This window comes from Dryas octopetala, chromosome 4, assembly GCF_963921425.1.
Source record: "Dryas octopetala chromosome 4, drDryOcto1.1, whole genome shotgun sequence".
Classification (NCBI taxonomy): Eukaryota; Viridiplantae; Streptophyta; class Magnoliopsida; order Rosales; family Rosaceae; genus Dryas; species Dryas octopetala.
This window is the reverse complement of record NC_141369.1, coordinates 22374552-22389917: the sequence shown is the minus strand read 5'-3', so window position 1 is coordinate 22389917 and position 15366 is coordinate 22374552. Positions and strand designations below refer to the sequence as shown.

Here is a 15366-nt window from a genome sequence, read left to right as displayed (position 1 = left end):
TGTGTGTGTGTGTGTGTAGTTTAACTACTGTCCATTCTTGCTGATATTGTATTAAATTATAGTCTATCTTTTTTGTTAAACTATATTGCACTTTATGCAGTGGAAATGAAGAGTCTGTACTAGAAGAATAAGCATGTAAAGATGTACCATTGAAGAATAAAGCAATAATTCTTGTTATTAATATGCAGAGTAACAGCAACAATCAGAGGAAAATAAGACCTCAATGAAGCAGCAGACCGTGATATATGATAATTACAGTGAATGAACATACAACTGGAACAGATCATAACAGAGTATGACAAGCCCATGTAGGCTTGAGCCCGTACAATCATCACTTGTATAATACACAGTGACACAAGGGGAAAAAGAATACAGACTGAAACCTTATGAGATGACGACAGGAAAATTTTACATGTAAGAGAAAAACCAACTCATCCTGAGACGGAAAGATGCGAAGATGCAGCCCGATCTGAATCTATCATAGATTTGATGTAGAATTCACCTGCTTTGTATGACGACCTGACCATGGGACCAGATGCCACATACCGAAATCCCTGTTCCATTCAAAATATACAGTTAATTAATCTGTTATACATACAATATGATCATGTTTGATACAATGAGATGTTATAGTATCAATTCATATATTTAGTACATTCAATTATGAAGTGTCACAACATGAAAATGATTATAGAATAATTTCTTATTAAGGACACTTTGTAGTTCAATAGATATTATCAATGCATGTGGTAAAGAAGCAATTATAGATTCATCACTTGAGTCTTGTGCCCTGCACCTTTTATAAAGGTAAAGCTAGTTCCTTGAATCATAGTACAAGATAAACATGCAAGCTTGATAAAAGAAGATTCAATAAAGTAAGAATTTTGAATATTTAAACTCTATATATTTGGAAGACAAATAAAAGAGCATGCAAATGTTAGAATTGCACAGAGGATAACTATGCAAAGGATGACAGTACTTTCATGAGACTCATAAATTGCCCCCTCCACTTTTCTTTGGACTGAATTGCCCCTCGACTGCAAAGTTAATATGAAGAAGTGCCCAGTGGGATAGAATGTAGTTGTGAGTATGGTGTTTACCACAGCCAGAGTAAACCAGTCTCGATACGGCTATACCTTGCCTGATCTGGTTTCCAGGTTTAGGACCTGGGAGCAACCAGGACTATATTGGTGAGGTGCGCCAGAAGATCATTTGTTTTATGTTGAACTCCTAGTATATATAACATAACCTAAAATCACATACCCCCTTTTCCAGTAATAAAGACAAAGTTGAAATTCAAGGCTACAACCACAATTAGCTTAATAGTTATGTAAAATTCAATTGACCCCACTTTTATGGACTTGATAGTCTATAAGCATAGGGGAAAAGAACAGATATGCCAGTAAGTGTAAGAATCTAGGAAACTACATGCATCTTCCCTTATAAGAGTTAAAGTGTACATGAGGAATCTTACTACGATTGCATTGCAGATCCCCATAAGCAAAATGAAAGGAGAGAACCACTACCATAACTAATGGGTATCTTAGAGTGACTTGAAGTAAATAATAGTAAGTCAGAAATGGAAACGCTAAAGAGATCTCATGCAAAGTACTATCAATACTGACATAATAAAGTACAGGACAAATAAAATGAATAGGGCAAACAAATAGTCAATGCTGTTGTCCTAGCCAAATAAATCACTGATCATAGTCGTGAGCATGAAAAGTATGACATGCAAGAGCTACAAGTTATACCATTACCAATGCTCAAACAATTATTTTCCCAAAACAAAAAGGATAAAAGCATACCATTTCCATGCCAAGAGCTCGATACTTCTCAAAAGCCTCAGGAGTAATGTATTCAGACACAGGCATGTGGCGCTTTGACGGTCGCATATATTGACCAAATGTCATCACGTCAACACCTGCTGCCCTCACCTTCTCCATTGTTTTCACAACTTGATCAGGTGTTTCCCCGCAGCCTAACATTAATGAGGTCTTTGTAAGTGTTCCAGCAGGAGCATAGTCCTTGGCCATCATTAGAACATCTAAAGATTGTTTGAAATTAGCACGATGATCTCGTACTGCCCTCTGAAGCTCTTCAACCGTCTCAATATTGTGAGCAAGGACATCTAATCCTGATGTTGCCACTTTCTCTACACAGCCCGAGTCTCCCCGAAAATCAGGAACTTCAAAACAACATGACCAATCAACATCACATAAAAAAGACGATCCACGATAGAAAGTCTAGAAAAAAATTATCTCTAATCACACTAATGCCTGACTTAACATCCATTAGCTACAATTATCCATAATGCTCACCACCTCTTAACCATTTATGCATACAAAAAAATACATAAAATGAATCCGCTCAATGTAAATGTTCCAAATTCCATACTGTGCTTGCTTCTATCAGTCTAATTCAATACATTAATACAATAATCATAACCAAAGGCGCTTAGCCAAAGAAAATAGAAAATTCATACCCAAAGCCTCAATTAGCATACTGGGTTTGAGCACCTTCAACTTTTGCACGGTCTCCGCAAAATGCCCACTCCCTTGATCAGGTAAATCGTCCCGGTCCACACTAGTAATGACCACATAATCCAAACCCCACGACGCAATTGCCTCCGCCACATTCGACGGTTCATTGGGGTCCGGTGGAGGCGGAGTCTTTGAAGTTTTCACGTTACAAAACCTACAATTTCAAGACAACCCACAAACAGAACAAACTCCATCAGCATTTAAAACTAAGCACGACAGCTCTCAAAGGCATTTCGACGAACAACTTGCCTGCAACCACGTGTGCACGTGTCCCCGAGAATCATGATGGTGGCCGTGGCGGTGCCGGTTTCGCCGCCGGACCAGCATTCGCCGAGGTTGGGACACTTGGCCTCCTCGCAGACCGTGTGGAGCTTCAATTCCCGGAGCTTCTTCTTGATCTGGGTGTACTTTTGGCCGCCGGGGATCGCCTCCTTCATCCACTTGGGCTTGGGGAGCGGGTTCTTCTTGGTGCCCACCTCCACGGAGTATGGGCCTGGGCCTTCCACGAATTCCGTCAGAGTCGGGGACTCGGCGGCCAGGCGGGCGCGCAGGCCCGCCAGAGTTGGCGGGAATTGGGATGATGATGTAGTGCTTGATGATTGTGGGGTTTGCGTGGAGGACGAGAAGGATCTCCGAGTCGAATTTAGGGTTCGAGCTAGGCTTGCTAACCGGGACTGCATCTCTCTCGCTCTGTTTGCGTTAATGCGATGAGAATGAGAGATTCAGATGGTTCGATGGACAAGAAGAAGATGAGGTTGCTGGTTTGGTCGTTTGGTTGGTTAGCGCAGACATATTTGGAATTTGGATTCTTGCAGCCCTGCCCAACTGGATCTGAAATCAACAAGCTCAAGTTTTATAAGACTATGGGCCTGAGATCTTTAGAGTATATTTGATTGGTCTGGGCCGCTGCACAGCCCAAAAGCCTCAGCAGCACCTCGGCCGCAATGATGTGAGTGTAACGAGATATCATATATTGTCAGCCGACTACCACTTAATAAGTTGTACACAGTTTATAATTATAATTTGAGCGAATTGATAAAATATTATGATAACATATTATAACACATGTAAACATCTCACATAATATTACAATACACCACAATAATTTTTTGTCAATAACAATACATCATTATTCATCATTAGAGAATTCATCTTCATCATTATTCATTACAAGTTTACAACCACTTCACTAATGATTAAATGCCCATATGCTCTTTTTTTAAAGTACTGTTACGTCAACCAAATTTATTTATTATATTTTGTTCACTCTATGATATGGTTGTAAACATGTTGATAACTTATATTAAGTGATATGGAGCACGTGATGTCACTCGGCCTAACATACGTGAGTGCTTTAAAATCATGAAGAAACAATTAATCTAGGCATCGATCTATCCTAAAACGAATTAACAATAAAAGAAGAACCTCAAGACCTTATATATAGCACTTGCACAATAATATAATTTCTCAATGACAAGGCACTCTACATTCTTATAGGTGGTATGTTAGTACAATTAAAGTGTTTTAATGATGCAATGCTGTTATATATATATATATATATATATATAATAAAATTAAACAAAAAACCCCTTGGTTTTCTGTATAGCATAGGAGAGGCAATGTAATGACGGGGTTGGTAACGATCGAACGAGTGGAGACATATATGTCACTCGAGACTAAAGTTAATTTTCCTCTATGATGGGAAATTAAATATATATCCATCATAAGTTATGATACATATTAAGAGTTGAATAATTAGTATCTTTATGATTAATTATAATAAGGCAGCCATTAGGACATGCAAGGTTAGCCATCATATTCATATTAATAGTGATGAATTGAAGCAGGGAATTATTGAAGATGGGTTGCATGTCGTCACAAGTTGGGTGTGACTGGCCGGTTTGGTGAAGTTGATTATGATGATAGTTTTAGTGACTGGTGGCATGAATACAACACTAGCTCGCTCAGCCCACCAAACTAAAATACTAAAACTAGTAGGTTGGCCGTTGGCGCAAGTAAACAGATCGATGGTCCGGAAATCTTTGATATTCAGGACCCAGCAGAATTTCTAGGATTGCGCCCTTTTCGTTATTACTTATTAATAGTTGGACAATTAAGATCAACAAGTATATATGCAATATATATATATGTCCATAATCATACTTATATGGCATAGTGCACTGTGCATTATGGACTATTCAGTACTACTAGGGTTTTTTTTTTTTTTTGGGTCAAGTCAAGTAGTGCTACTTGGGTTGGCTACGCCTACCTAGGTGTTTTGTGGACTATAGTGATCAACTGATCATATAAAAAGACCGAGAGAGAGAGAGAGAGAGAGAGAGAGAGAGAGAGAGAGAGAGAGAGAGAGAGAGAGAGGGGTTTAATTTAATAAATAAGTGCGTGCACTAACACTAACACAGTCATCCGAGAGAGAGAGAGAGAGAGAGGGGTTTAATTTAATAAATAAGTACGTGCACTAACACTAACACAGTCATCCAATTAATCGTGTCAATTCATGATTGGTATTGGGGTGTTCATCTTTCTTGTGCAGCCAATTATAAGCTTCTGCGTGACGAACAAATAGCATCAATTCAAAGCTATACGTTGCTGGCCGCTGGGGCACCACATCATTCAAGTCTTAATGACAATGATAAGCGTTCGGAGAAAGAGAGAATTAAACAGTTTGTTGATGACATCATAATATCAATGAAGGATATGGTTACGTGAATGACATACATAATTGACATGCATGCATCGATCGCTACATATGTTTGATATGAGTGTGACTTTAACCAGCCCTATTAATTGCTAATTCAGTTAGGGGGGTTGCTTTCTTTGTCTTTCTCCTCCAAGCACCAAAATGCCTTTTCATATTTCATTCATCAATATATTCAATCTCCATTATCCACCAAAATATTATCCATTTGTCTTCTTAATCATCATTTTTTCTTTTGGGTTCGGTTATCTAGACCCATAATTCCATAAACAACAATCAAATACATACACTAAGTATATTTTTTTATTAGCTTATTAGATACATAAATATGTATATTTTACGAGTTCATTTCTTTTATCATGTGATTTAATATTTAGTCAAAAATATAAAATAAATATATACACTTATTATATACAAATTGTATATTTTTATGAATGAGTAATTTGGAGGATTTGAGTGGCTCATTTATGTACTCGGTTGCTCATAATTATAAAAAGGCTAATTCAGTAAGTATGCCTATTGGCAGTTGAAGGACACCATTTTCAGCTGTGATATCATATTTTATAGTTTTATCTTTTATTTTATATAATATTTTCTGGTGCTTAAAGGAAAAAGAAGAAAGAAAACTATATATAATTTGTACGTGAAAAACAATAATATAATTAAATGTGATGATGTGAACTAAACGACACAAGAGGTGGAGTTTTCTGTAATTTAGTCGGTGGGCTAACTGGCCATTATCAGATAGATTCCTTGATGAAAGACAGCTAAAGAATAAAAGACCGCTTGTCATTTGCGGATACCATTTTCAATTTTTCTCAATTTTCTTATGACTTGTGAGTTGTGACTTCCTTTTTAATTTGCCTGTTGGAACTTTGGAAGAGATAAAAGAAAAAAAATCTGCTTTTCTAAAAGTCGCTTTTCCCGTCCTCCAATTTTATTCCCACACTACACGCTATCACAAAATTCGCCAAACGCTCCTATCCAAACGGGCTTTTGGATGCCGTTGTTTTCTCATAATATTTGCTGAAAAGTTTGTTACCGTTTTTATTTAATTAATTTGAAATTAAGGGGGAAAAATAGAAGAGAAAATAAAAAACTTTGTGCTATTCTATTTTGTGGGTTGTTGATTGGCTGGCTAGAAAAGCCCATAACAGTTTTCGACAGAACACGTGAAGCCCATAGAAAAACTGGCGGTTATTATTGACATGTACGGTCGTTAACGTAAACAAAAATTCGAAATTAATTTTCAGTTCCCGTAAATAGGTTTTTCACGCGCACTCAGTAAGCGTGTCAACACTATCTTTTTTTTTTTTTTTTTAAGTGCTGTTATTTGCACACTTTCACTAATTTATTTTGTGAAATTACTTAATTGACACAAAAGAAAATTACCTTAAAAGACAACCCACATAATTTGAAAAAAAAAAAAACCTCTCCTTACACACCCAAAACTCAACACTCCTAAACCACAACTACACACCTCACCCTCAACCTCACCTCCAATCACAACCAAAACACACCCCACCCGTAACCCAACCTCCATCCCAAAATTGCCGACATTCACCTCCCGCCGTCAACCCGCCTTCATCGCCGCCATGCATCATCTCTCCAACATAGCCATTGGAAGTTGGAGGCATACCTTAACCTAAAATTTTTGGATTTGAATGTAAATCTAATGCTTTCTTATCTAATTTCAATTAGTTAATCAATCCCAATACATTTTTCGCCTGTTTGCGATGATTTAGAGTGAGGTTTTTTAGAGTGCAAGAGTGAATTTTCTAGTTATTCATTTTCGAATTCGCAAGTCTTTCGGCACTGGTCTGCTGAACATTTCGGGTTCGTTCGATAGTAAGTTGTCGAACTTTTCAGTTTCGTTCGGTAGTAAGCTGTCGAACGAAACCGAAATGTACGGTAGACTAATGTCAAACGACCTGCGAAACCCTATAACCCAAACCCGAAATTTCAATCTTGAAACTCAGAAAACCTGCACTCCAAATTATTTCAAAAAAAAAAAAATAGGTATTGAGATTGATTAACCAATTTAAATTTGATAAAAAAACCTAGATTTGCATCTGAATCAAAATAATTTAGCTTAAGACATAACTATGAGTTGATTACAGTGGCTATGATGTTGTAGTAAGGTGGTCAGACCACCAACATCGGATTGATAGTAATGAGTTAACGGCGACTTCGACGGCTGAGTTGACGGCGATGGTGACGGCTCCGATGATGATGTTGGTATACAAGGGTGTGTTCTTGGCTAGGATCGGGTGGGCATGAGGTTGGGGGTGAAGGTGTGTATTGTCTAAAAGGGTTGAGTGAGTGTGTATTGTTTGAATGGATTAGGTAGGTGTGTAAGAGAAATTTGGTAAAATTAATGATATTGGGAGTATTTTGGTAATGAGAAAGGTGTGTTAAAGAGCAATTTTACATTTTAAAAGATAGTAGGAGGTGTGTAGGAGAAAAGTGTGCAAAAAGAAAAAAAAATGTGTGCAAATAGCAGCTCTTTTTTTTTTAATCGCGTGGCAATGGCAACACTATTCATGACCAGCTGGAACAACAATTTTTTTTTAATGCTCGTTATTAGCATGACTAATTGTATCAATTAACACCATAAACTATCACACGCATGCGTGTTATGTAAAAGTTTTTCTCTCGTACAAAATAAATAAACATGCTAAATGTGTTTGATTATTTAAACACTCTCTCATATTTTGCATGTAACATTTCTTAAATACTCTGCTACAAAAGCATTATAAAGTCCTCACAATTTGACTGATACTTGTTGTATAAATAATTGTTTTAGTTAATAGTACTAAAAGTATAACGCATATACTGCGTGAGAGTTTTTCTATGTTGTGAAAGATACATGAGGTATAAACATAGAATGTAAGAAAGCCAACATTTAGCATTCGAGTGTGTAAATACTCTTTCACATTACACGTTAATTTGCACACAACATTTTGCAACGTAAAATTTTTGTACTATAAAATCGTGATAAAAGTTATTATAATTTGATGAGAAAGAGTTATAATAAAAATAGAAAATATCATATGTAAAAGAGAGAAAATAAATGGTTAAAAGGTAAGGTTTATTATGTTAATTTTAATTTTAAATTTACTATTTAGCGAGTTTAATATAAAATTATTGATAATAGCATAGTTACCATGTGAATTTCTTACTATTTGATCCAACTTTCAATTTACTATATCCATTAAAAGCATATATTTTCTACCAGATTTTATCCTTTAATTTCTGAGTCAGAAAAAAGAAAAGAAACATCCAAAGATTTGGTCATTACTACCAATCACAAGATAAATGCCCACAAAAAAAAAAATGTTCCACATGAAAATTTGACACGCGCCCACACGAAGAGCACGAAGAGCGTGAGCTTATTATTCAACCTTTTCTTACAAAGAGATATGTATGACTTACGCACATACTGTTCTTGAGAGTTGACCAAAAAAAAAAAAAAGATAAAGTTTAGAAAGAGATAATGGTAAGAGAGAGAAACAAAGAGAAAAAAAAAAACTAAAAAAGAAGACTAAGAGAGAAGAGTTTCAGAGGACCTCCTTCTTCCTCCTCACTCTGTACCTTTCTACATTTTCCTCTGCCTTTTTCTTCAACTTTTCTTTTTCCCCGAAGGTTAGGAATTAATAGTAATTGGTTGGTCGAATTATGATGCAATATTCTTTCTACACACACCTCACTTCCATTACTAAATTCATTGAATCTTAGCTCTTAAGTTGTTCTTTTTCTTTTATCTAAATATTATACTAATCAAATCACTACTTTTTTCACAAAGCTCTCACTCTTTCTTGCTCCATTTACTTCAATTTGCTTCAGCATTTGCTTAGTTCCTTTACCATCTTCTCTGTAAGTCCATTTCCATTATTCACATGAAACATATAGGTGTCTAATTGTCCATCTTTGTATCTCTCTCTCTGTGTGTATATGTTCGTTTAAAGTTCATGGTATTGTTTATCTTTGAGTTTTAACAATTGGGTTCCTGAGTTTGCTCACTTTTTTGGCGGTGATAAGATCACGGGCTGTTTTTTTGTTTAGATATTAGTATTTTTTTTTTTCAATTATGTGATTTTTGTTTTTGTTTAATTTTCAGATTGGAGGATGATTTGTGGATGATTGCGTAGATAAAAAGGAATTGAGAAGTATAGTTGAGTTTGGGATCAATGGGTCGAAAGAGATCTGTGTTAGAGTACAAGAACTTGAAGATCTATGCGCAAGTTTTAATGGGGTTTGTATTGATCTGCTTGGCGCAAGTTTCTCTTGGAGCCACTAATAATGTTGATGGTAAGGCTCTTCCCATTTTCGTTTATTAGCCATGGTTCAGCATTAAAATTCTTATGTCTGTTTGTTTCCCGAGAAAATGTGGGAAAGTGAGTGGGTGTTAAAGTTCTAAATCTACGTATTATACGTTCATGACTTGATTATTTCTTCTCTTTTAAGGATAATTCCGTAGAACAAAGAAGATATACTTAATTCAAAAGATTTCTGCTGATAATGTGACTGCGACGTGCTTTTTTCAGCGACTGTATGCTTTATTTTAGTGTAAATGTGTGTTGTGCAAACATGTTTTATTAGTTTATGGTTATTAATTCTTATAGTTAATTGGAGCTGTAAATCCTTATTATCTGCCTTTACTTCTGGTTCAATCAGTTGCTGCAATTAACAACTTACATGCTGCACTTGGTTCTCCTGTTCTTCCTGGGTGGACTTCTGCTGGAGGAGACCCATGTGGTGAAGCATGGCAAGGTGTTGAATGTAACGATACCATAATATTGAGAATGTATGTGAATCTCTTTGTTATTTTATTGATAGATGGTTCTCTACATGTTAATTGTCAGTTGTCTTATGATTATATGGTTTTATAGAGTTCTTAATGGCGCTAATTTGGGAGGAGAACTGGGTGAGCACTTGGGATTGTTTTCTTCAATAAAAGCAATGTAAGTTGTACTCTCTCTCTCTCTCTCTGTCTCTCTCTCTCTGTGTCTCTCTCTCTCTCCCTCTCTCTCCCTCTCTCACACACACAGACAGATGAAACTCTATGTGTGTGTGAGAGAGAGATTGTTTTTTTATTTAATTTTATTTTTTGCTCCAAGTTTCCTTAGGATGACAGCATGTGGGCCATGCCCATTATCTACTAGATGCTATCTGATGCATTTGACAATGTGGCTGTTATCGTCTGTGTATGCCCCAGTTAGAATGTAAATGGGGGAGAAAGATTTAGGAATAGCTTCCCCAGATCATAATACATTGCATATCATGTAATACATTGATACATTTGTGTATCGACATTGATGTTTGTGTGCAGCGATCTAAGCAACAACCATATTGGGGGGAGTATTCCAGTCAGTTTGCCTGTTACCCTGCAAAACTTGTATGTCCTACCGAAATTGTAATTTAATACTGCATAAATCAAATATTAGCCTGAGAGTTCTTATGATTTTCTGCCTGTTGTGCGCACCTCCTTATGCAAAAGATATGATAGTCTTTACCTTTGGCAGTTTTCTTTCAGCTAACCAATTCACTGGAAGCATCCCAACTTCTTTAGCCTCGTTGACTCAACTCACAGACATGTAAGATTTTCTTGCTCCGTTTTCAATGTTGATGCCTAGGACATCAACTCTCAGTTTTTAATATGCTCGTTTCTAAGATAAGCTATTTTTCCATTCAGGTCTCTTAACAATAACTTGTTAACTGGAGATATACCAGACGTCTTCGAAAGTCTTACAGGGTTGATCAACTTGTAGGTTCTTATTCTGAACTTTTCAGACTTATACTTTCCAGATTTACTTTTATAGGCTATTATTAACAAATACACACACTTATCCTCGTGCAGAGATTTGTCCAGTAACAATTTGAGTGGGCAACTGCCACCCTCTCTAGAAAACCTGTCATCTCTGACCACTCTGTGAGTATCTTGTCTGAGTAAGCCATTTATAGTATGCATATTTTGTCTCAATGAATGGAGCTAACTCCTCTATTGGCAGACATTTGCAGAACAATCAACTGTCTGGAACCCTCGACCGTTTACAGGATCTTCCCTTGAGTGACCTGTAATCCTCTAAAAATTTTCATTTTAATTGTCATTTATAGAATTTTGTAGGATTGCATTGCCTTTTTTTTTCTTTTTTCATCCTTTCTTTCGCATTATAAATGATTTTCTTCCTCGTTGAACAGGAATGTAGAGAATAACCTTTTCTCTGGACCCATACCTGGAAAGTTGCTGAGCATCCCAAACTTTAGGTGGGATTCATGGAGTATAAGAGTTTACAATTTGAACTGATTACTTGCAGTTTCACACTCATCATAGACTTCTCCTTAACATTATGATTTGGTTGCAGTATATCTTATAAAGAATCTAAGTTATTGACTTATGTTATACACTGTTTGTTGGAAAGAGGAAGCGTCATATTGACTTATTATTGTTATCATAATAAGTTTCTCAACATAATTAATTCTTATATGTTTAATCCAGAAAAGATGGAAATCTATTCAATTCGTCTATTGCTCCAATGCTTCCACCCACTTCTCCGTTGACTCCACCAGGGCCACCACCAGCTCCATCATCTTTTTGGGGACCACCTTCTGGGAAAACACCTGGAAAATCACCTGAGAGAACACCTGGGAAACAGGCTGATGGACCATCTGCACAAGAAGCATCAAATTCTGGAAAGACAAAGAAAACTGTTAAAAGGGTAGTTTGGATATCGATTTTAGGGGTTTTGGCATTTATTTTTTTGGCAATAGCACTGCTGCTTTTTTTGCCAAGATGTATCAGAAGACAAGGGGAGGCTGACAGAATTTCCAAGGGGCATCAAATAGGTGCATATAAAGGTGACGGGGAGAACCCTCCCAGGGACAATGGGTCCTTGGTTCAACCAACCAATCAAATACAGAAAGGCAAATAAATTCTCACTTTTTCTCTTCCAATCTAATATAAGAGTATATTGTGCTTTCTAGTTTTCATTTTATTGTAAATGACTTACTAAAAATTTGATGGACAGTTCCCAAAGAGGCAGTTGTGAGGCCCAAAGAGGATAATGAAACAGATACCAGAAGAACATGGGCAATTCCAAATAATGACGAGCAAGATAGAAATGTCCAAAGAATGGGCACAACACCAAAGCGAGACGGGCATGTGGTTGATTTGAGTTCACTTGATGCATACTTGATGCCTCCTCCCCCTCCACCTCCCCCTCCCCCTCCACCTCTTCCTCCACCTGTTAAGGTCATTGTAGAGCCAATTGTGCCAACTGAAGTGACTACAGTGAAGCCTTCCACCAAAAATCTAAACCCTGCAATTTCTGCAAAGTCTTTCACAATTGCTTCCCTTCAGCAATATACAAACAGCTTTTCTCCAGATAATCTTATTGGAGATGGCATGCTGGGAAGTGTCTATAGGGCACAGCTTCCTGATGGAAAGGTCTGATTCTTAATCATGGATTGGTTTTTCTTTATTGCACCTACTTCATGTCTGAGTGATTAACTGAAATTTGTCTTAGGCACTTATACTCTTGCACCTTTTTGGCAGTTTTTCTTGATTGTTATCAATAGTCTTCCTGTTTACATTGTTATTTACTATATGCTGCTATTTGTACTTAAAACCATCCAAATTCATTTTGAAAAATATGATTGATATAGTATCAAAATTACCATGTGGAATGAAAGCATCGAATTGATCGTATGTAGATTCAATGCTTCATGATCCTTCTCTCATAGGTTTCTAGCATACAATGAGTACTCTAATCTTAGTTTTAGGTCTGCTTGTTTGTCAATTCGTGACGAAGTGGTGTCGTTTTATTTTGGAGTAGTCTATTTTTACTTAATTATGTTTTTATGGTAAATTTTGGTTATTTTAAATTAACAATTCTCTCTCTCTCTCTCTCTCTCTCTCTCTCTCTCTCTCTCTCTCTCATATGTGCTTCTAAGTTCTATCTCATGTGATTAAGCAGTTTCTGTAGTTGCTGCATAGAATAGTTTAGAAACTGACATTAACCTTTTGGGATGCTTTTGTAGCTACTTGCTGTCAAGAAATTGGACAAGAGAGCTTCCAGTCAGCAGAAGGATGATGAGTTTCTTGAACTGGTAAACAACATTGATAGAATCCGGCATGCTAATGTTGTCGAGCTAATAGGTTACTGTGCAGAGCATGGTCAAAGACTTCTTATCTACGAGTATTGCAGTTGTGGCTCACTGCATGATGCTCTGCACTTAGATGATGAATTTAAGAAGAAACTCTCATGGAATGCTCGCATTAGAATGGCACTTGGAGCCGCAAGAGCCTTAGAGTGAGTACCAATTGCAATGCCAATTTCTGAATTCAGTCTCTTACACTTTTTTTCCCTGATCAAATGGTGATAGAAACTTCAGGCAATCTGAATCTATTGTTATTTTGTGTGAGAAGGTATTTACATGAGGTCTGTCAGCCACCTATCGTACACAGGAATTTCAAGTCTGCCAACGTTCTCCTTGATGATGACCTTTCCGTTCGTGTATCTGACTGTGGCTTGGCTCCTTTAATTTCAGCAGGTTCCGTAAGTCAGGTAAGTCATAATCCTTCATTTTTTAGAGCTTTAGGTCATTTCTGTCGGTTGATTTTCACCCTCTGATCTTGAAGCTTGCTTATTGGGCTGTCAAAAAATTGAACCACTCCAGTGTGGAACCATTGAACCAATGATGACTACTTATGGTCACCACTAAAACTACTTACTACTACCAAATTGTTTCTTACTTTCAGTTGTCAGGACAGCTGCTATCAGCTTATGGTTATGGAGCTCCAGAATTTGAGTCAGGAATTTATACCCATCAAAGTGATGTTTACAGCTTTGGAGTGGTAATGTTAGAACTATTAACAGGCCGAAAGTCCCATGACAGGTGAAAAGAAAAACAAATTCAAGTTCTTAATTGCTTCCCCCGCCCCCAAGAACCACCCAAAAAAAACTCTTGCTGAATATATTTTTATTTAAAATTTGAATTTATAGGACACGGGTTCGAGGAGAGCAATTCCTGGTTAGATGGGCCATTCACCAGCTTCATGACATTGATGCATTATCAAGGATGGTTGATCCTTCTCTAAACGGACAATATCCTACAAAATCCTTATCACACTTTGCTGACATTATATCTCGATGTGTTCAGGTTAGCAATGACATTTTTTACCACAATAAGTTCTGCAGTTAACTAAGATTTTTTATATGCTATTTGTGACATAATATTCAAAAAGGGGCACCATTGGGCATGTAAACCTAGCTTACCTGGTACTGTCTGGCCAAGATAGAATGCTTCAAATGCTCAAAAACATAAGTTTGATTTGCCATATGAATGCTTCACTCTACTCTGCGACCATATTCCTAACGTCAAGTGTATTTCACAGTCGGAGCCAGAGTTTAGGCCACCAATGTCTGAAGTTGTTCAGGACCTATTTGACATGATACGGAGAGAGCCTCGTGGCAGCGGAGCAAGTGATGACTGACTTGAGAAATAAGACCTATTGACTGGATTATCAAAGATGAGGGTGCACTAGTTGTGACTGCTACAACCAAGAAGATACATCTGTTGTAAACTGGGTGCAGATGATGGCCCAAACTAACATCACCAACATTCGCATCCTGAGCCCTTACAGAGACTTCTCACTGCGATCAGCTACAGAAAGTTTTGGATGTGAACAGCCCGATTTTGGTGTTCAATACTTTTGTGGTCATTCTGTTATAATTTTAACTCGTGCAATGGTGTCTGCTGCATAAATGAGCTAACCCAATTGTTTGTCACTGGAAATTCTTGATAGTGAAACATTTTTCCCTGGTGTATCTCTGTGATGCCGCATGAACTTGGTTTCTATATATATTCAAATGTAATCTATTCCATTCTAAGTGATATACATCTTCAAATCTTCCAGGGGATTGAATTGCTAAATAGCAAGATCACTCATAGAAAGCATGTCATAAATTCAATTTTCTTGGTCATTTTAGCAACATCTTGTGACTACACGCTGATGAAGTTGATTAAAATTTACAGTCGGTGGTGTTTGCATATAGTTTTGCCATATTATATATTTTTTCTTTTAAAATGTAGTTATAATTTGTT

At 36.9% G+C, this 15366-nt stretch overlaps 2 protein-coding genes across 4 annotated transcripts; one reads left to right on the top strand and one right to left on the bottom strand.

Moving 5' to 3' along the window:
• Positions 1 to 157: 157 nt before the first annotated feature.
• On the bottom strand, positions 158 to 3355 carry LOC147288290 (lipoic acid synthase 1). The gene is made up of 4 exons (XM_086238959.1): positions 2793 to 3355; positions 2486 to 2697; positions 1809 to 2188; positions 158 to 554 (listed from the first exon to the last, which is right to left on the bottom strand). Exons 1-4 carry the CDS (start codon positions 3221 to 3223, stop codon positions 432 to 434), a joined length of 1146 nt encoding a protein of 381 aa, XP_086095085.1. The 5' UTR covers positions 3224 to 3355; the 3' UTR covers positions 158 to 431.
• A 5428-nt stretch (positions 3356 to 8783) lies between these two features.
• LOC147288289 (protein STRUBBELIG-RECEPTOR FAMILY 3-like) lies at positions 8784 to 15177 on the top strand. Of its 3 annotated transcripts, none has more exons than XM_086238952.1 (17): positions 8784 to 8904; positions 9380 to 9570; positions 9937 to 10066; positions 10152 to 10223; positions 10592 to 10657; positions 10785 to 10856; positions 10955 to 11026; positions 11120 to 11191; positions 11271 to 11336; positions 11461 to 11526; positions 11759 to 12183; positions 12288 to 12706; positions 13300 to 13571; positions 13688 to 13826; positions 14021 to 14157; positions 14265 to 14421; positions 14657 to 15177. In XM_086238952.1, the coding sequence occupies exons 2-17, from the start codon at positions 9450 to 9452 to the stop codon at positions 14753 to 14755; spliced, it is 2385 nt and encodes a 794-aa protein (XP_086095078.1). In that variant the 5' UTR covers positions 8784 to 8904; positions 9380 to 9449; the 3' UTR covers positions 14756 to 15177. The 3 variants fall into 3 exon arrangements, with proteins under 3 accessions (XP_086095078.1, XP_086095080.1, XP_086095079.1); XM_086238954.1 differs by having other exon boundaries at positions 8825 to 8849; XM_086238953.1 differs by lacking the exon at positions 8784 to 8904 and adding an exon at positions 8986 to 9135.
• Positions 15178 to 15366: the final 189 nt, after the last annotated feature.

Excerpts from the sequence above, each read along its gene's own strand:
- LOC147288290 (XM_086238959.1), bottom strand. The coding sequence starts at position 3,223 with ATGCAGTCCCGGTTAGCAAGCCTAGCTCGAACCCTAAATTCGACTCGG. Across the intron at positions 2,698-2,792 it reads ACGTGCACACGTGGTTGCAG|GTTTTGTAACGTGAAAACTT; the intron begins GCAAGTTGTTCG and ends TTGAAATTGTAG. Across the intron at positions 2,189-2,485 it reads TATGCTAATTGAGGCTTTGG|TTCCTGATTTTCGGGGAGAC; the intron begins GTATGAATTTTC and ends GTTGTTTTGAAG.
- LOC147288289 (XM_086238952.1), top strand. The coding sequence starts at position 9,450 with ATGGGTCGAAAGAGATCTGTGTTAGAGTACAAGAACTTGAAGATCTAT. Across the intron at positions 10,658-10,784 it reads CCTGTTACCCTGCAAAACTT|TTTTCTTTCAGCTAACCAAT; the intron begins GTATGTCCTACC and ends TACCTTTGGCAG. Across the intron at positions 11,027-11,119 it reads CTTACAGGGTTGATCAACTT|AGATTTGTCCAGTAACAATT; the intron begins GTAGGTTCTTAT and ends ATCCTCGTGCAG.